The sequence below is a fragment of the Trachemys scripta genome, chromosome 3 (genome assembly GCF_013100865.1).
Source record: "Trachemys scripta elegans isolate TJP31775 chromosome 3, CAS_Tse_1.0, whole genome shotgun sequence".
NCBI classification, from domain to species: domain Eukaryota; kingdom Metazoa; phylum Chordata; order Testudines; family Emydidae; genus Trachemys; species Trachemys scripta.
In genome coordinates, this window is record NC_048300.1 from 25,154,887 (window position 1) to 25,175,394 (window position 20,508).

Consider the following 20,508-nt stretch of genomic DNA (forward strand, 5'->3'; position numbering starts at 1 on the left):
TGTAGTAGTCTCACACAAAGCAACAACTGCTACATTAGATGGGGTGGGATCTGATTTACTACAGAGAAGTCTTTCCTGGGTGCTGGCTGGTGAGTCTTGCCCACATACTCAGGGTTTAACTGATCACCATATTTGGGGTCAGGAAGGAATTTTCCTCCAGGGCAGATTGGCAGAGGCCCTGGAGGTTTTTCGTCTTCCTCTGCAGCGTGGGGCACGGGTCACTTGCTGGAGGATTCTCTGCACCTTGAGGTCTTTAAACCATGATTTGAGGACTTCAGTAGCTCAGGCATAGGTTAGGGGTTTATTACAGAAGTGGGTGGGTGAGATTCTGTGACCTGCGTTGTGCAGGAGGTCAGACTAGATGATCATAATGGTCCCTTCTGACCTTAGAGTCTATGAGTCTATGAGTCATCGCAGCCCACATGCGTTGTTTTGGCCACTCCGTGTTTCCTGGACGATTGGCTCCTTGTTGTGCCGTCATGCACCCATCTCCTCTCCACTATCCAGACCCTCCGTGCTCTCTTTGCCGGCCTGGGCATCTGTATCAGCAAGGTCAAGTCAGTTCTCGTCCCCACCCGTATGCTCATGTTTATCAGGGCATGTCTGTATTTTCTTGTGGGCCGAGCCTTCCTCCCGACAGACCGTTTTGCTACCCTCACCTTTTTCATAGCGCAGCTACTCTCAAACAGCATATGCGTATCTGCCAGTGCCTTTCCCTCCTGGGCCACATGGTGGCCTGCATCGCCATAACACCTGCATGTGCGCTGCCTACAACTGTGGCTCCGGTCGATCTGCAGGCTGCAGTTGGACCACTTGGGCAATCTGGTTTTGCTTTCCACCCCCGTTCCTCCATCCTGGCTTCCCTCACATGGTGGACCAACCCATCCGAAGTCTTGGCCAGCACTCTGTTCGCTCCTCCCACTGCCCACACCACACTTACCATGGATGCCTCCCTCGCTGGGTGAGACATCATTTGGAGGGCCATATGGCACAGGGCCACTGGATTCTGCAAGAGGTGTGGATGTACATCAACATGCTGGAATTGTGGGCTGCCCGCCTTTCCTGTTGGGTGTTCCTTCCCCTCATCAGATCCCGGTACATTCAGCTGCTGTCCGACAACAAGACAGCAGTTGTGTATATTAACAAGCAGGGAAGTGCCTGGTCCTCCTCCCTCTGTGCAGAGGCCATACTCCTCTAGAACTGGTGCCTCAGGCATGGGTTCACCCTCCACGCCATGCATCTCCTAGGCACTAGCAACTCTCTGGTGGACACACTCAGCAGGTCCTTCTGTGCGAATCACTTGTGGGAGCTCCATGACCTCACACTTCGCTCAGTCTCTTGCCAGTGGGGCATGCTGCACTGGGACGTCTTTGTGACTGCTGCAAACCACAAACTTCTCCTCTTCTGCTCCAGAGGAACCCTTGGGCTGGGCTCACGGGGTGATGCCCTTCTCCTGCCCTGAACCACCAAATTAGGCTATGCCTTCCTGCCCATTCTCCTGCTCCCGCAAGGTGTGGCAGGACCGCATGATGGTCATTCTGATAGCCCCCTCCTGGCCTCGCCAGTATTGTTTCACTGATCTCTTCCACCTTTCTGCTCGCACCCCGATCTGCCTTCCCCTCCTCCTGGATCTCTTCACACAGGTGTAAGGTTGCCTGTGGCACTTCAACCCAAAGCTGCTCCTTCTTATGGCTTGGTATTTGGATGGGGTTCGTGTGTAGGCAGAGCATGTTCCATACCCATGCACAACATCCTCACACACAGCAGACAGCAGTCTACCAGAGCCTGCTACCAAGCAAAATGGCGACATTTCACCGCCTGGGTGCACTGCCACCACTACCTTCTGGACTACGTCTCCATTCCCATCCTCCTGGAGTACCTTCTCCACCTTAAGATGTTGGGCCATGCCCCCTCTGCCGTCTGTGTCCGCCTGGTGGTGCTGAGTGCCTCTGTCCTCCCCCACGGACAGCTCCTTGGTCTTCACTCACCCAACCACCACCATCTTCCTGCATGGCATACTCAATGCCTTCCCGTCGGTGTGGAATTCTACCCACTTTTTGGACCTGAATCTCATCCTCTCTGCCCTCACTAAGCTGCCCTTTGAACCTCTTGCAACTTGCTCTCTTGCCCACCTCTCTATGAAGGTGATCTTCTTAGTGGCCATCACCTTGGCAAGATAGGTTAGCTAGCTGGAGGCCATGATGGCCGACCCACCCTTTACTGTCTTCCAAAAGACAGTCTCCCTGTGCCTGCACCCCAAATTTCTCCGCAAGGTGGCCTCTCCGTTCTACTTCAACCAGTGCATCCACCTTCCGATCTTCTACCCCAAACCACACATCTCCCCGAGAGTGAAAACGCTGCATTCTCTCAATGTCCGTCAGGCACTGGCCTTTTATCTCCAGCGGACCCACATCTTCTGTGTCCGCCCAGGCTCTTCCTCACCATCACAGAACACTGCTGGGGCCATGCCCTCTCCTCCCAGTACCCTCTCTCACGTTCCTCTGCCTCCAGGAGTCAATGGCCTACTCCACGCGGGTGCGTTCTGCCACGTCTGCCTTCCTCGTGGACATGCCATGGCAGGACATTTGTAAAGCGGACACATGGGCCTCTGTCCATGCTTTTACCACTCGCTATGCCATCACTGCGGCAGCGGTGATGGATGCAGCAGTCGGCTGTGGCATCCTACAGACTAACTTCTTGTGAGTCCTTCCATCCATCTCCATGCTGAACACTGTTCGCTACTCACCCATGTCTGGAATCCATATAGGGACCATCACTTGAAGAAGAGGAGGTTACTTATTGTAATTGAAGGTTCTTCAAGATGTGTGGTCTGTCCCTATTTGGATTCCAATACCCGCCTTCCATCCCCTCTTCTGCGGGCTTCATTGCGTGCTGGTAAAAGGGACCTGTAATGGTGTTGACCCGCACAGCCTCTTAAAGCCTCGGACACACTACGTCGATGTGGCCGATGCACGTGCGGATCAACGGACACTACTACAAACAGTTCTGGCACGTGGTATGCGTTTGCAGACATGTCTGGAATCCAAATAGGGACCACAGATCTCAAAGGACCTCACATCTCAAAGGACCTCCAGTTACAGTAAGTAACCTCCTCTTATTTTTTAAACTACTTGTGAGTAATAAAGTGTGTGTGTGTGTGTGTGTGTGTGTGTGTGTGTGTGCTGAAAGTTACTTTTTTAAAAGACAAAGGAACAAGGAGCTGAAAGCTTTGACATACATTCACATTCACATACATAATAATATTTGTTGTTGTTCTGAACTAAGCCAAAATGTTCAATTGTATAAAAATAACGGTGATAAATAAAATGTGCAATTCAGTAAAAGAGCTTTTCATAAAGAAAGATCAGATTTGACATCATATCTGAACAGTTACTTGCACCCACAATAATTTATTTTATTTTAGAGCCAGGAACTGAAGAAATTAAAAAACTACTTTTACTCTTACTTGGCTGCGCAGTTCAGGTAAGTTTTTAAATATGTTTCTTTACATGCTATTTTATTATATTACACATTTTTAATGGTTGTTTCCTGATGCAAACATATCCTCTCCCCTCAATTTGTTTTTTAATACAGCATTAACTCAAATCAGGAAATTCCAACTGTTTTAAGGTTGCTTTAACAATATTAGGGTGGTGACATTGCAAATTCTGTATATTTTATGGTATAAATAAATAACAAAGTATCTTTGTCTTAATGTATTATGGTTTACATTTAGTAAGACAAATTGGAATGCTTAATATGACACACAAACAGCATGAATGAGTTAATATTGTTGGAGCAACCTTAATTTTTAGCATTTCTCGTTGTTTTATTAATGTTAATTTGTTTTATTTAGTTTTCTTGGTGTTCTAAAGTAAAAAGTGCATTATATTTCCCAATTTCATAAAATCGGTTTAAGAGGGTGGTTCAAACTACCAAAGAATAATTTTACTTTAGAAGAAAAAGCGTTGTAAAGTATTCTTTTAAAAGAAAAAAGAACAGGAGTACTTGCCCACGAAAGCTTATGCTCTAATAAATTTGTTAGTCTCTAAGGTGCCACAAGTACTCCTGTTCTTTTTGCGGATACAGACTAACACGGCTGCTACTCTGAAACCTTTTAAAAGAAAATATTTGCATCTAGGCTGCCTATTTGTGTGCTTGATTTTAGTTCAGTTCAAACTAAATAACTGAACTCCCTTATGCATTCCCTATAATCAAAATTTTAATGCAAATCATAGAAAGTGTGTATCTCTAACAATCTTAGGGCCAAATTATGAACCCTTTAATCCTATTGATAAATATTTACTTACACAAGTAATCCCATTAGAACATAAGAACGACCATACTGGGTCAGATCAAAGGTCCATCTGCTTCAGTGGGAATGAACAGAACAGTTAATCATCATTCCCAGCTTCTGGCAAATCGAGACTAGGGACATGATCCCTTCCCATCCTGGCTAATAACCACTGATAGACCTATTCTCCATGAATTTGTCTAATTGACTTCAATGGGAGTACTTACATGAGTAATTGCTCAGCAATAGGAATAAGGCATTCAGAGTGGTGGCCTTAAATAAATAATAGAAATGAAACTGACCTTTAATGTGCACATTAGAATTACAGGTAAGGTCTGGGTTTACCCAACTGGTGTGGATATGACAGGACATTGACTGGCAAAGTATAAAATAATGAGCAAAATAAGATGTAGGTGAAATTCTGTTGTACATTTAAGATATAATAGTAATGGAATAACACATTTTCATAAGATAACAGTCACTTGATGTTTGTTTTGATCACTATGAAATAAGGCCCAGCTTTTCACCCTGGCTCTAACTAGGCATCTGTTTTGGCATTGTAAACCACAAATCAGGATTGGGGCCTTAAAATTGTCAATTATCTTTGATGCATGTGCTAAATTGTGCTCATACAGTAACTCCTTGCTTAACGTTGTAGTTATGTTCCTGAAAAATGCTACTTTAAGTGAAACAATGTTAAGCGAATCCAATTTCCCCATAAGAATTAATGTAAATGGAGGGTTAGGTTCCAGGGACAATTTTTTCGCCAGACAAAAGACTTTTTTTTTTTATATATAGATACACATACACACACACAGTATAAGTTTTAAACAAACAATTTAATACTGTACACAGCAATGATGATTGTGAAGCTTGGTTGAGGTGGTGAAGTCAGGGTGGGATATTTCCCAGGGAATGCCTTACTGCTAAATGATGAACTAGCACTTGGCTGAGCCCTCAAGGGTTAACACATTGTTGTTAATGTAGCCTCACACTCTATAAGGCAGCAGGAATGGAGGGAAGGGAGACAACATGGCAGAGAGAGACAGAGACACACTGTGTGTGTGTGTGTGTGTGTGTGTGTGTGTGTGTGTGAGAGAGAGAGAGAGAGACACGCATTGCCCCTTTAAGTATGCTGACCCTATTCTAACTACACTGCCTTTCTAAGTAGATCAGAAATTTGAGACAGCAGCTGCTGCCAGCAAGCTCCCTCCATTCTGAGCCCGTCCTGTCCCCTTCCCCCCCATCCCCGTGGAGATGGGGGAGCGGGAGCAGGAGTGGGGCAAGGGGACATCCTGACATTATCCCTCCTCTCCCCACCCCCAGCAAGCAGGAGTCTCCCTGGAGCAGCTCCAAGGCAGAGGACAGGAGCAGCACTTGGCAGTGGGGGGAGGGACAGCTGAACTACCCGGCAATTGATAGCCTGCTGGGCAGCTGCCGCACAGGGAACTTAGGGGAGCCAGGGAGCTGATATGGGGGGGGGCGCTGCTGGTCCATTCTGGTTCCAAGCCCCCACCAGCTAGCTCCAACGGGCTGCTCTTTCTGCAAGCAGTGGACAAAGCAGGCGGCTGCCAAACAGCATTATAAGGGAACATTGCACAACTTTAAACAAGCATGTTCTCTAATTGATCAGCAACATAACAACGAAACGACATTAACCGGGATGAATTTAAGTGTGGAGTTACTGTAATTATTTGTACCTGCATAAATAAAGGCTAGGGTTTGAAAGTCTGACATGAACTGTAAAGGTAAAGCTGAACTAAATTAATATCATTTAATTATCTGGTACAAATATCGTAGTATCAAGGTGAATCTGAGATAGTCATTTTCAGTTTAGGAGACATGGATCATATGATGATGATCTGTAATACATTTTTATTAGGGATATCAAGCGATTAAAAAAATGAATTGTGATTAATGGTGCAATTGATCATACTGTGAAACAGTAATAGAATACCATTTATTGAAATATTTTTGAATGTTTTCTACATTTTCAAATATATTGATTTCAATTGCAACACAGAATACAAAATGGACAGTGCTCACTTTATATTTATTTTTGATTACAAATATTTGAACTTTAAAAAAACAAAAGAAATAGTACTTTTCAATTTCCCCTTTACAACTACTGTAATGCAATCTCTTTATCATGAAAGTTGAACTTACAAATGTAGAATTATGTACAAAAAACCTGCTTTCAAAAATAAAAAAATATAAATCTTTAAAGCCTACAAGTCTACTCAGTCCTACTTCTTGTTCAGCCAATCACTCAGAGAAACAAGTTTGTTTACATTTGCAGGCGATAATGCCATCCGCTTCTTGTTTATAGTGTCACCTGAAAGTGAGAACAGTCGTTCTCATGGCACTGTTGTAGCCAGCATTGCAAGATATTTACATGCCAGATACTAAAGATTCATATGTCCCTTCATGCTTCAACCACCATTCCAGAGGACATATGTCTATGTTGATGACAGGTTCTGCTCGATAATGATTCAAAACAGTGCAGACCAATGCATGTTCATTTTCATCATCTGAGTCAGATGCCACCAGCAGAAGATTGATTTTCTTTTTTGGTGGTTCGGGTTCTGTAATTTCTGCATTGGATTGTTGCTCTTTTAAAACTTCTGAAAGCATGCAGCACACCTCATCCCTCTCAGATTTTGGAAGGCACATCAGATTCTTAAACCTTGAGTCGACAGCTGTACCTATCCTTAGAAATCTCATGTTGGTATCTTCTTTGCAATTTGTTATATCTGCAGTGAAAGTGTTCTTAAAATGAACAACATAGAATCATAGAAGATTAGGGTTGGAAGAGACCTAAGGAGGTCATCTAGTCCAACCCCCTGCTCAAAGCAGGACCAACCCCAACTAAATCATCCCAGCCAGGGTTTTGTCAACCTGGGCCTTAAAAACCTCTCCCTAGGTAACCCATTCCAGTGCTTCACCACCCTCCTATTGAAATAGTTTTTCCTAATATCCAACCTAGACCTCCCCCATTGCAACTTGAGACCATTGCTCCTTGTTCTGTCATCTGCCACCACTGAGAACAGCTTAGCTTCATCCTCTTTGGAACCCCCTTCCAATAGTTGAAGGCTACTATCAAATCCCCCCTCATTCTTCTCTTTTGCAGACTAAATAAGCCCATTTCTCTTAGCCTCTTCTCATAAGTCATGTGCCCCAGTCCCCTAATCATTTTCGTTGCTTTCCGCTGGACTCTCTCCAATTTATAAACATCCTTTCTGTAGTGTGAGGCCCCAAAACTGGATGCAATACTCCAGATGTGGCCTCACCAGTGCCGAATAGAGGGCAATAATCACTTCCCTCAATCTGCTGGCAGTGCTCCTACTAAAGCAGCCCAATATGCCGTTAGCCTTCTTGGCAACAAGGGCACACTGTTGACTCATATCCCACTTCTTGTCCACTATAATCCCCAGATCCTTTTCTGCAGACACAACATGTGTTGAGTCATCATCCAAGACTGCTATAACATGAAATATATGGCAGAATTCAAGTAAAACAGAGCAGGAGGCATACAATTCCCCCCACCCCCAGGAATTCAGTCATAAATGTAATTAACAAATGATTTTTTTTAAAGAGCATCATCAGAATGGAAGCATGTCCTCCGGAATGGTGGCTGAAGCATGAAGGGGCATACAAATGTTTAGCATATCTGGCATGTAAATACCTTGTAATGCTTGCTACAAAAGTGCCATGCTAACCCCTGTTCTCACTTTCAGGTGAGATTGTAAATAAGAAGCGGGAAGCATTATCTCCCATAAATGTAAAGAAACTTGTTTGTCTTAACGGTTGGCTGAACAAGAAGTAGGACCGAGTGGACTTGTAGGCTCTAAAGTTTTACACTGTGTTGTTTTTGAGTGCAGTTATGTAACAAAAACATTCTACATTTGTAAGGTGTACGTTCATGATAAAGAGATTGCAGTACAGTACTTGTTTGAGGTGAATTGAAAAATACCATGTTAGAGGGCTTATTCCTTCACCCTCCCACTTCCCTGGTCCTTCTCGAGTGAACAGAGAGCAACAATACCCGAAGTCCGAAGGTGTAAACAATTTGATGTTTATTGGGGTGAACTTGCAGCAAGCTTAAATCCAAGTTCCTTTTTCCTTATTTTCGAATCCCAACGTACTTCCTATTTGCCCCTAATTTATATAGTAATATTCTCAGCTATACCTTAACCAATCATTTTACTGAAATTTACCTAACCAATCCTAACATATTGTAACATGATTAGCTAACCAATTATATCCCACCACCTTACTTAGTTTACACCCAGCAAAATGAATTATACAGCAGACAGAAACAATCACAGAACCAGACAGAGACCATGCAAATAAACAATAGCAAAGTGGGAACTATAATGACAAAACAATACAGAAGTGAGGATTTGACAACTACAGCTATAAAGACATAAGGGTTTCCCAACTATGTCTATTGATAAGTGAGTTCTTACCAAACAGAAAACTATCGAACTAAATTTCCTTTTACATCTTCTAGGCTCTTCCCTTTATCTGGAGGTGATAGATCAGATCAGCTTTCTAACAGTCCCAGATTTCAAACCAGTCATACTGAAATAAGGCAATGTGTGAGGATGTGACCCTATGATTTCCAGCTTATGGCAGCTCCCACTACTTAGGCAAAGGCCTTAGTTTAAGAACAGGGCCTCAGACTGTCACAGTGAGAGAAGGCCCTTACACAGGCAGACAGTGATTTTGATTCTTTCTTTTATACCTCTATAACTAACTAAATGATAAACATATACCTAAATTCTTAAAATATAGGCCTAAACTGACAGTTAATTATCTGTATTACTGATCATCATCATATGATCCAGGTCTCCTAATCTGAAAATGACTATCTCAGATTCACCTTGATACTACGATATTTGTACCAGATAATTAACTGTCTGTCTATATCCTAACACTCCACCATCCCCCCCTCCCTTTTTTTTTCCTTTTGGGATCTTCCTGCCCAGGTATCCCTGGAAAAGCATAGGACATATGGCGATACACTTCCTGCTAGGGCCAGGCATCAAGGTGGAAGGTGTGGATATTCCATCTGTCCTACTGCCCCTTCTGTAGTACCGTGCCCTTCACCTTCTCTCATTCAGGCATACCACATATCATAGAATATTAGGATTGAAAGAGACCTCAGGAGGTCATCTAGTCCAATCCCCTGCTCACAGCAGGACCAACACCAACTAAATCATCCCAGCCAAGGCTTTGTCAAGCCGGGACTTAAAAACCTCTAAGGATGGAGATTCTACCATCTCCTTAGGTAACCCATTCCAGTGCTTCACCACCCTCCTAGTGAAATAGTGTTTCTTCTTCGAGTGCTTGTTCATGTTGATTCCAATCAGGTGTGTGCACGCGCACATGTACATTGGCCGGAAGATGTTTCCCTTAGCAGCTTCCATCGGGTTGGCCTGGGTGCCCCCTGGAGTCGTGCCCTCATGGCACCTAATATATATAGCCCTGCCAACCTGCCACCCCTTCAGTTCCTTTTTACCGCCAGTGACGGTGGCTGGAACTTGCTCTTGCTCAGCAAGTTTCTTCTCTATTCCGTTGTATATAGTTAGTATGTTATTCGTAGTGTTTGAGTTAATAGTTTAGTATAGTGTTGTTGGGGGTTCCCCCCACAGTCTGGCACGAGCGCCGTGGCATGTTGTGGTCCCCAAGCTTCAAGAACTGCATGGCCTGCGCCAAGTGCATTCCAAAAAGTGACCTGCACTCGTCATGTCTTCGATGCCTGGGGGAGAACCCTCAGAAAGATCATTGTAAGATCTGCCGCGAGTTCTGCCCGAGAACACTTAAAGAAAGGAAACAGCGGCTGAAGGTGATCTTCATGGAGACAGCCTTACGCCCCCACTGCGACCCAGGCTCAAGTGACCCGACCCCTACGTCGGCGTCCTCAACATAGAGTGCCTTGGCGCTGTCGGTGAGTTCGGCACCGAGGGAGGACTCCTCCAGGGACGCTCGGCACTGCCACGGCTTCTCATGGGGCCCGTCTGACAGTAGGCACTGCTCCCACTCGCTGGTGCCTCAAAAGAAGAAAAAGCCGGACGACTGTTCTCCTCCGTCTAAGCCTCGAGATGTGCGACCCCAGGCGGGCCACTCCTCGGCATCTCCTTCCGGGGCCGTGTCGACTCCTGCCCAAGTGCAGCAGTTGAGTCCGGCCCCACCTCAATCACCGGTGTCTACGCAGCAGCTGCAGCTCCCGTCCACGCTGGAAGCGTACCAGGCTGCTCGAGACGACCTCCACCTGACGGCATCGTTCTCACCTGCCAGGGAAGAACCCTCAGTGCCGATGGAGCCACATCCTCTGGTGCACTCTAAAGGGAAGCTGGCTATGATGTGGAGGTGCTCCCCTTCTCCTTGTCCATTGGTGCTTAACCGCTCCGACAGAGAGCTTTCCCTCTCCCCGAGCTCTTGACATTCAAGTCATCAAGGATCGGCCCCTCCGTGATCTTCAGTGTCTGAGACCTCTGAGTCATTGCCCGACTCCTGTCGCTCAAGTAGGAGCAGAAGCCGTAGAGCAAGGTCGGGCAGAGACAGAAGGGAACATCAGGCGTGGCCTTTGCAGTGGCAGAATCCACCTCAGTGGCCCTTCTGGACCCCCTGGCTTATCACCAGGGTCAGGGAGGAACCCAGGGCCCACGCTCAGCGGTATCTTCAGTGGCCTCCACCACTTTCGTACCACTTTCCGCTGTGCATCTGCTCCTGGTGCCTACGGTCCCAACATCTTTGCCTCTGGCCCCGTCGTCGACTCTGGCACCTTGCTCAGCTCCAATTTCGGCACCGGCCTTCACGGCGTCAATGCACCTGTCTCCCATGCCTGCATCGTTGTTGATGTCGACCTCGATGCAGGCACCTATCGCCCTGGTACTGATGTTGGCATTGGGCCCCTCGACCCTGGCAGCTCATGTGAGCGTGCCGACGCAGCTTCCTCCGGTGAGACTGATGCCGATATTGACGCCTGCTACGATGCCTATGGCCCCGGCACTGTCATCGGCACCACTTCCGCCAATGCTGTCCTGGGAGTTACGTGACCCTTCTGGAGCAGACGGTAGGGAGCTTCCATTATCGACACGATTCCTCCTCCTCATCACTGGACGAAATGTTGGCAGGGACGGCCATAGCTCCTGCATTTGAGGATAACCGAGTCCTACAGTAGTTGCTCTGTAGGACTGCCCAAGGTCTGGGCATCAAGGCCGAGGAGGTGGTAAAGGACACAGATCCCATGGTGGACATCCTAGCACCCTTGGGACCTTCACGGGTAGCGTTGGCCTTCATAAAGACGGTTGTGGACGCAACTAAGACCCTGTGGCAGATGCCAGCATCCCTGCCACCCACTGCCAAACGTAATGAGCGGTGCTATTTCGTGCCCTCCAGAGGCTTTGAACATCTGTACTCCTACCCGCCTCCGGATTCGCTAGCGGTCGATGCGGCTAACCAGCGGGAGAGATAGGGTTTCCAGGGTCCTTCTCCAAAGAATAGGGATGCTAAACGCCTAGACCTCGTGGGTAGAAAGGTCTACTCCACTGGTGGTTTGCAATTCCATATTGCTAACCAAAAGGCCATTGTGAGCAGGTACTCTTATAACACCTGTGCAGCAATGGCGAAGTTCATGGAGCTTGTCTCTTCGGACTCTCGGTCAGAGTTCACCGCCTTGGTGGAAGAAGGGAAATTGGTCTCCTGGGCTTCATTGCAGGCAGCTTTAGACGCTGCAGACGCTGTCACAAGAGTGATGGTGACAGGGGTGGCTATGCAGCGGTGGGCCTGGTTGCAAGTCTCAGGGTTGCCCTACGAGGTCCAAAAAACAATTCAGGACCTCCCGTTTGAAGGTGAGACTCTGTTTTCAGAGAAGATGGACAAACGGGTCCACAGCGTAAAAGATTCCCGAGCTACCCTCAGATCCTTGGGCTTACATACCCCCACCACACAGCAGAGATACTTCCACCCACAACCTCCTCAAAGGTTCCAGCAGCAGAACTGCCAGGACAATTCTCGGAGGAGGAACCGGAGCAGCAGGAGAAGGCAACACCCCTTCGCTAATCAAGCCCAGCCCAAACCACCCTCTGGCCCTAAACTGGCCTTTTGAAGGTGCAGTCGAGGACAGCGCATAAGATCAGATCAGATCTCTAGTCATCGGTCCAAATTGCCACTTCTTGTAAGCTTCTTTTTTGAGTTTAAGCTCACAGAAGATTTCACTGTTAAGCCAAGCTGGTCGCCTGCCATATTTGCTATTCTTTCTGCACTTCGGGATGGTTTGTTCCTGCGCCCTCAATAAGGCTTCTTTAAAATACAGCCAACTCTCCTGGACTCCTTACCCCCTCAGATTAGCCTCCCAGAGGATCCTGCCCATCAGTTCCCTAAGGGAGTCAGTCTGCTTTTCTGAAGTTCAAGGTCTGTATTTTGCTACTCTCCTTTCTTCCTTTTGTCAGGATCCTGAACTCAACCATCCCATGGTCACTGCTGCCTAGGTTGCCACCCACTTCTACTTCCCCTACCAATTCTTCCCTGTTTGTAATCAGCAGGTCAAGAAGAGCACGGCTCCTAGTCAGTTCCTCCAGCACTTGTACCAGGAAGTTGTCCCCAACACTCTCCAAAAACTTGCTGGATTGTCTGTGCATTTCTGTATTGCTCCCCCAGCAGATGTCAGGTTGATTGAAGTTCCCCATTAGAACCAGGGCCTGTGATCTGGAAACTTCAGTTAGTTGTCCGAAGAAAGCCTCGTCTACCTCATCCTTCTGATCTGGTGGTCTATAGCACACACCCACCACAACGTCACCCTTGTTGCTGTTGCCTCTACATTTAAACCAAAGACTCTTAACAGGCTTTTCTTCAGTTTCAAACTGGAGCTCTGAGCCATCGTATCGCACTCTTACATACAATGCAATCCTCTACCTTTCCTCCCATACTTGTCCTTCCTGAACAGTTCCTTGATTGTGCCAGGACTTCCAATTCTTCCTGCTTGTTTCCCAAGCTTCTTGCATTTGTGTACATGCATCTAAGATAACTAGCCGATTGCCCTACTTTCTCAATATGAATCAGGAGGCTTCCCGTCTTGTACTCTCCTCCTTGTGTTTCCTCCCAGTATCCCACTCCCCCGCTTACTTCTGGGCTTAGGTCACTATTCCAATTAGTGTTCCAGACTTCCCATTATAGTGGGCTCAAGAAGGTTGGGTCTGGGTTGTCTAGTACACTGGGGGGAAGGGGAGGGCTTACTACATTACTTATGGGTTATAATTAGTGGCTGTTCTCTAGGGTGTTGTGCCCCCCTTGATTGTTTCTGTATGCAACGTAACACAAATACAGTTAACAATACACCAGCTGTTATGATAATCCATAGCAACACCGAGAGTCCTGACTACTGCATTATGGTCCAATATCCCGGCCACCACAAAAAACGCTGCTTCACCTCCTTTGATAGGGTTAAAATTTTGTCAGCACCATCCTGGTGTGTGTGTTGTAAGTGTGTCCAACTGTTGGCACTTGCAGCAAGTTGCTCTTGTAATCTTTGTATACTCTTGTCCATATTGTGTGTCCATTGAATATCCACAGTGAAATTTGGTATTGTCCAAACCAATTCAACTACTTGGTACGGCATGCGGTAGTAGATGCTGGTTCGATTGTTTACAACGATTAAGTCCACTGATCCATTGGTGCACCATAGTCCAGGTGGCAGTATATAAAAGTTCATAATTTGGTCATATACGGGAAGGATTTTGCCTCCTAGTGTTATATTGCAGGATTGCATATATTCCCAACAGAATACATTGTACCCCATATACATTACTCCTAAATGCCCCCCCTTTGCAATAGGCCATTGATCCTGCTCTTCCATAGGGTTCAAGGGGACCACCTTATTTGCATTTACTTCTCACGGTATCATAGTAACAATTACACAAGAACTCTCCCCATAGGTCTGGGATGTTATTTTCCAGATAGAAGGGTATGTTTTTGCAATTGTGGATAAATATGGGCTAGCCTCCCAATTTAATACTGAGGGCCATTGTTCTGACCAAACATCTTTCATAATATCCATTAACATTATTAACTGAGCATTTTGAATACCTACACACACTTCTCCCCATGTTAATCTTCTGAAGCCATAATGTCACCAGGTCCCCTGCCCAATGAGTTAACCGCAAGTTTACTGCTGTCCTCCACCCTGTGGCAACTGCTGATAGTTCCTGTGCCATTAATGCATTAATTTGTTGTTGAAATTTCACATTTTGGATTACTAATTGTTTGGTTACCCACTCGTCCCCCAGATTCCATGTACCCAGCATAGTATTCCCTGCTGCCCACAATCCCTTTTTCCGATGACGATTCCAGGTATGTCCCCTCACCCACCAATTGAATTGTTGTTTCAATCCTTTTATGTACATACTACAATTAGAATGAATTTGGTCCACCCACCATTCCTTGGGGTGTACCACCCATGTAATAGAGTTACACGTTAAAAGTGCTGGCTGCATCCGCTCCCACAATGGCTCCCATACATTTGCTCATCGGGGAATATTCTCGGCTCCAGGCTGTGGCCACTTTAAATTTGGATTCTTCAACTTGCCATCCATATCACTTGTAGGGTTACATTCTGTAAAATGGTTAACTCATCATACACCCAGTGTCCAAAGGGATTTTACACCCAGTGTAATATGTACATAACAATCACACCTTTGGGGATTATCTTCCATGGAAGTACCATTGTGGTTACATATGGTAACATCACACCCTAAATGTGGCACCCTATTTTTCCAAGAGGGTTCATTTGCTCCAGGAAACCAGAGGGTTATATTCTTTGGATCCTCTGTAACAAACCACATAGCTGCGTAACTCTGTTTTCCAATATCGTTAATTGTGGCAGCACCTAGGGAGTACCATGCAATATTTCCTGATAAATTTGATATTCTCCACCAGGTTGGGATTCCCCCATCTACTCCATAAACCATATACTGACACTCCAAAAATTCCTCTTGGAGTATTAGTGGTACATCTTTCTATGGTGAGATTCTCATAGTCTTCATTAGCTGTATTACCACAGGCTGCATGTGTTGCCTCCTTTTGACACTTCACATTGTGGGATCTGAATAGAATTTGTAAATGTGATAATTGTGATTAGCACTAGTAATTGTTCCATCCAGGGCCTGGGAATTTTCATCCTTTTCTCCTTTTTGAATTACCCTGTAATACACACACAGCAAAATTTACACATCCTCTTTCTCAGTCCCGTTTGTACCTTTTTATTTGTGTGCAGTGAACCTGCTCCTGTCCTTCATTCTCTGTACCCAATAATAGCAGACTGGGCCCTAATTGGTCAAGAACAAGATAGGGGCCCTTCTGTTTAGGAGCTGGGAATGGATGGTGTTGACCTGAAATTTTGTACGTCACTAGATCTCCCGCCATGGGTAGATCACACTCCCTGGGCAGGTCATACCATGCTTTGACTCTTGCTGCTCCTTGCTTGTCTCACCAGGCCACCACCTGCTGTACCCGTTCTACATGTTTGATTAGAGTTAAAATCCATTCTTGTGTTAAGCCGTGTGTAGTGACTTCCCCAGGTACTTCCCATGAGAGCCTCATATGGAGAAAATCCTGTGCCCTTTGATTCTCAGGCCCTTATTCTCATTAAGACAAAGGGCAGTAACTGTGACCAGTTTTTCCTCCCATTTCCACTCCCTTTCTTAGCTCACTTTTAATGGTGCGGTTCATGTGTTCCACCTTCCCCGCAGCCTGTGAGTGATAAGCAATATGGAAAATGATTCCAGTGAGGGCTGAGAGCTTCCCTAACAAATCTGACCAGAAAGCAGCTCCTTGGTCTGAGTCAATCACCTTTGGGACCCCCCAGCGAGTGAATACCTTGTTTACCAGTATTTCAGCAGTTATCCGGGCAGTTTGATACTTTGTGGGGAAAGCTTCCACCCACCTGCTGAAAGCATCCACTACCATCAACATGAATCAGTTTTTTCTGTGAACTGGTGGTAGGGGTCCTGTGTATTCAATTTGTAGTCTTTCCCTATGTCCAAAACAGTGAAAATTCAGAATTGGGGTCCAATATGGGCTAGCATTTCAGGGTACGCTACCACTACTGAGGCTGGTGAATTGGCCAGAGCATTTAGAGCCCTGTAATTCACAGTAAGGCGCCACGTACTGTTTGGCTTTCTCACTGGCCACACAGCAGCATTACAAGGGGATGCAACCGCTCTAATCAATCCCCTCTGTTCCAATTCCCCAGTAGTTGCCCCCACCTGTGCCAGTGCCTCCCGAGGAATAGGATATTGTTTCTGTGCGGGAGGGTCCCCTCCCTCTAGCAGTACTTTCATGCTGCCCCTACCACAATCCAGGTTATCCTTAGCCCACACAGGAATGTGTTCCCCACCCTGCCGAGGGTGGTGGGAGGGCATGTGCCGCTTTAATGGTCATAGTGACTATCCCCATAGGAATGGTATAGCCCTGACTGTCCTGCGTCTGCCCCAATAAACACACCCAATTGGCTAAGTCCAGTACAAATGTAAATCTCCTGCCCACAACAGATTAAACATATAATTACAACCCCACAGAATCTCCCCTCCCCCCAGATTCCTTTGATCTGTCCCCGCCTCAGGGTTAACTGTGTCTCCCCTCCCGTTGCTCCTACAATTGTCTCAGTTCCTTCTGAGGCCCTCCCTTGCCCCCATGTGGTTAAGCTGACGGCTGCCCGGTGTCTATTAAAAAATCCCTCGTGGGACTCCCTTCGATTGCCCCCTGGAGCGTGGGGCGACCAGATGCATCCCGTCCTAAACTGAAAACATGGATAGGACACCTCCCAGGGTGCCCTTAAGTTGCAGCACCCACCTCTGTCCCTCCCGCTGGTTTGCAGGGGGGCCAGGGATCCTGGCACTGAACACATTCCTGTCTCTAAGCAAAATTGTGTGCCTGACATTTCAGGCAGTCCCAGTCCCCTGGTGTCATCTGGTAAGATCCTGGGTAGTCAGTTTAGCTTGCAGTGTCTGGATCTGTTGCTCTATAGCTGCCGACTCGTTCCTGACTACCTCCCGAAAGCTACAACCTCTCCCTCTACATCCTCCCCTCTGGGCTGACCCACCCCTTTCCACCTTGTACTGATCCCCCTGCAGTAATAACATGGACTGGCTCTTCCCCCGATGCATCTGCCTCCACACAGCTGCATGTCCCAGAAACTGGGGTAGCTGATGGGGAGCAAGTTCAGGATGCTGGAATCTTAAATGCCCCATGAACTGCGGATTGCTCAGCTCCAACCATTTCTCCAGTGTGACAGACCCAGACCAGTGGGGTACAGGAGTCTGGTAGAGGGCAGATATACTGGTCACTGGATGAGTAGTTTTCTGTTCTCTGAGTGACCAGAGCAGGGGCTGCACTAGAGTAATCAGGAACCTGCTAGAACCAGTTAAGGCAGGCAGGCTAATTAGGACACCTGGAACCAATTAAGAAGAAGCTGCTAGAATCAATTAAGGCAGGCTAATCAGGGCACCTGGGTTTTAAAAGAAGCTCACTTCAGTTTGCGGTGCGAGTGTGAGGAGCTGGGAGCAAGAGGCGCAAGGAGCTGAGAGTGAGAGGGGGAGGGTGTGCTGCTGGAGGACTGAGGAGCACAAGTGTTATCAGACACCAGGAGGAAGGTCCTGTGGTGAGAATAAGGAAGGTGTTTGGAGGAGGCCATGGGGAAGTAGCCCAGGGAGTTGTAGCTGTCATGCAATTGTTACAGGAGGCACTATTGACAGCTTCAGTCCACAGGGCCCTGGGCTGGAACCCGGAGTAGAGGGCGGGCCTGGGTTCCCTCCAAACCTCCCAAGTGACCTGGACTGTGGGTTCTTCCAGAGGGGAAGGTCTCTGGGCTGTTCCCCAATCCACATGGTGAATCTCTGAGGCAAGAAAATCCACCAATAAGCGCAGGACCCACCAAGATAGAGGAGTAACTTTGTCACACTGGTGTCAGGGGTGGGATCTTGGGGTGCACAGCGCGGCGGAGGAAGGAGGGTGATTTAAAAAAACAAAAAATAACAAAACAAAACAAAAAAAGGAGAGTGTTTATTTTTTTCACCACAATGGATGACGTAGTGCGGGCACTGATACAAGCTATGGTGGCCCAGCAGGAGGCTACCCGTGTCCAGGCAGCTGCCCAACAGGAGGCAGTGCGGCTGCAGCAAGAGACTAATCGCCTGCTGATGGACCAGGCTGCTCAAGACCGAACTATGTTGCGGGAACTGGTAAACCAGGTAAAGTCGCTTACAGAGCTGAATTGCGGCCATGATGGGACGCGGATCATACGGGCCAGCCATTTGCTGCAGAAAATGACACAGGAGGATGATGTAGAGGCATACCTTCTGGCCTTTGAGAGGACAGCCCTACGGGAGGCCTGGCCTCGAGATCAGTAGTCTGGCATCCTTGCTCCATTCCTGTGTGGGAAGGCCCAGAAGGCCTACCATGAACTGCCTGAAGAGGCTGCGGCAGACTACCCGCAGCTGAAAGCAGAGATCCTGGCCAGATCTGGGGTAACGACAGCAGTGCGGGCCCAGCAGTATCACGGTTGGAGGTACCAGGAAGACAAAACCCCGCGGTCCCAATTGTATGACCTCATCCATCTCGCATAAAAGTGGTTGTAAACGGAGTTCTGGAGTCCGGAAGAGATACTAGCGGTTCTGGTCATCGACCAATACATGAGGGGACTACCACCAGACCTTCGTGCCTGGGTAAGCCAGTACAAACCCTCCACCTATGATGAGGTTGTCGCCCTGGTAGAGAGGTGAAGGACAGCTAGGGAGCTGACCCGACCAGTTAAGGAAGAGGCACCCCGGGTTAAACTAGCAGCACCAAGTCCTAAAGTTCGGGTGACTGGGCCACCAGGAGGGCCCAGGTGGAAAAAGAGAGAGGCTGAAGGCCCATCAGAGGCCACAAAGACACAGAGCACTGAGGGAGAAGAGGATCATGATGTTAGACTGTCCAAACCAAGAGACCAGGGAAAGCCTATGGCTCCATACAGATGTTATGCTTGCAGGGAGTGGGGACACATAGCTGCACAGTGTCCCAATGCTGAAGAGCCTATGCAGTATAACCTGGGGAACTGGGCAGATCCATGCTCCCTAATCCACCTTGTGGGGGGGGGTCTCACTAACCCCACATATGTATACCAGACCAGTGAAACTAAATGGGGTAGGGACCACGGCACTGGTTGATTCGGGGAGTGCTATCAAGCTTATCTCAGGGAAGCTCGTGAAGCGTAGTCAGGTGCTGCAGGCGATAACATGTGTCCATGGGACAGTTAGTTACTACCCCACCATCCCAGTAAAAATCGAGATCCAAGGGAACACTACTGAGGTAGCAGCAGGTGTAGTCCCTAAACTCCCATACCCGGTGCTCATAGGGAGGGACTTCCCAGGGTTTGGAAACTTACTCCCAGTAGGGGGATTGGAGAAAGATGGGGACCCTAAAATTGTGAGGCATCCACAGCAGACTGTCAACCCCCAATCTTCTCTGAAATATCCCCAGATTTGTTCTCCACTCCCAGACAGGGTAGAAAGACAAAAAGGGAAAGAAGGGCAGCTAAAGCCTTGGGAACCCGAATACTGACCCAAAGCCAGAGGGTCGCTCTTGTAGGTAGGCCGACCCGCGCAGCTGAAAAGGAGGCCCCGCAGGAGGGAGAAGCACCTGAGTCTGACCCCCACCCTAAAGCTTCTGAACCAGTAGAGGTAACAGAGACCGAGCCCCTAGATCTTGGGCACATTAACCCCGGGAGAGGAAATTTTGGACAGGACCAGGCAGAAGACCCAAGGTATGACAACATTAGGAAGGAGGTGACTGAAATAGATGGGGTCCCCGTGGAAGGGAAAACCCAGGGACCAGGTCCCTATTTCATAATGAAGAAGGGTCTCTTATACCGGGTTGCACCAGTACAGGGGCACAAGGTACAGCAGATCCTAGTACCTCAAAAACACCAGAACGCTGTATTAAGTCTTGCTCATAGTCACCTTTTTGGGGGGCATTTGGGGGTAGAGAAGACCCTGGCACGAGTCCTACGACGGTTCTTCTGGCCCGGAATACATGAAGAAGTGCGGAGGTACTTTGCCTCCTGCCCGGAGTGTCAGCTGCACAGTCCCCGTCCCCCTTGAGGGCACCTTTAGTACCCCTTCCCATCATAGAGGTCCCCTTCAAGCGAATAGCCATGGACCTAGTGGGACCCC

The 20,508-nt window shown here is 47.5% G+C and overlaps 1 protein-coding gene across 2 annotated transcripts in view; it reads left to right on the forward strand.

The window, feature by feature from the left end:
* Positions 1-20,508, forward strand: part of CCDC88A (coiled-coil domain containing 88A) — a gene marked incomplete in the record, with an annotated part of 358,950 nt that overhangs the window by 100,554 nt on the left and 237,888 nt on the right. For both annotated transcript variants that reach the window (XM_034764306.1, XM_034764307.1), the window contains 1 exon segment: positions 3,425-3,483. In XM_034764306.1, the coding sequence (XP_034620197.1) occupies positions 3,425-3,483 (59 nt within the window).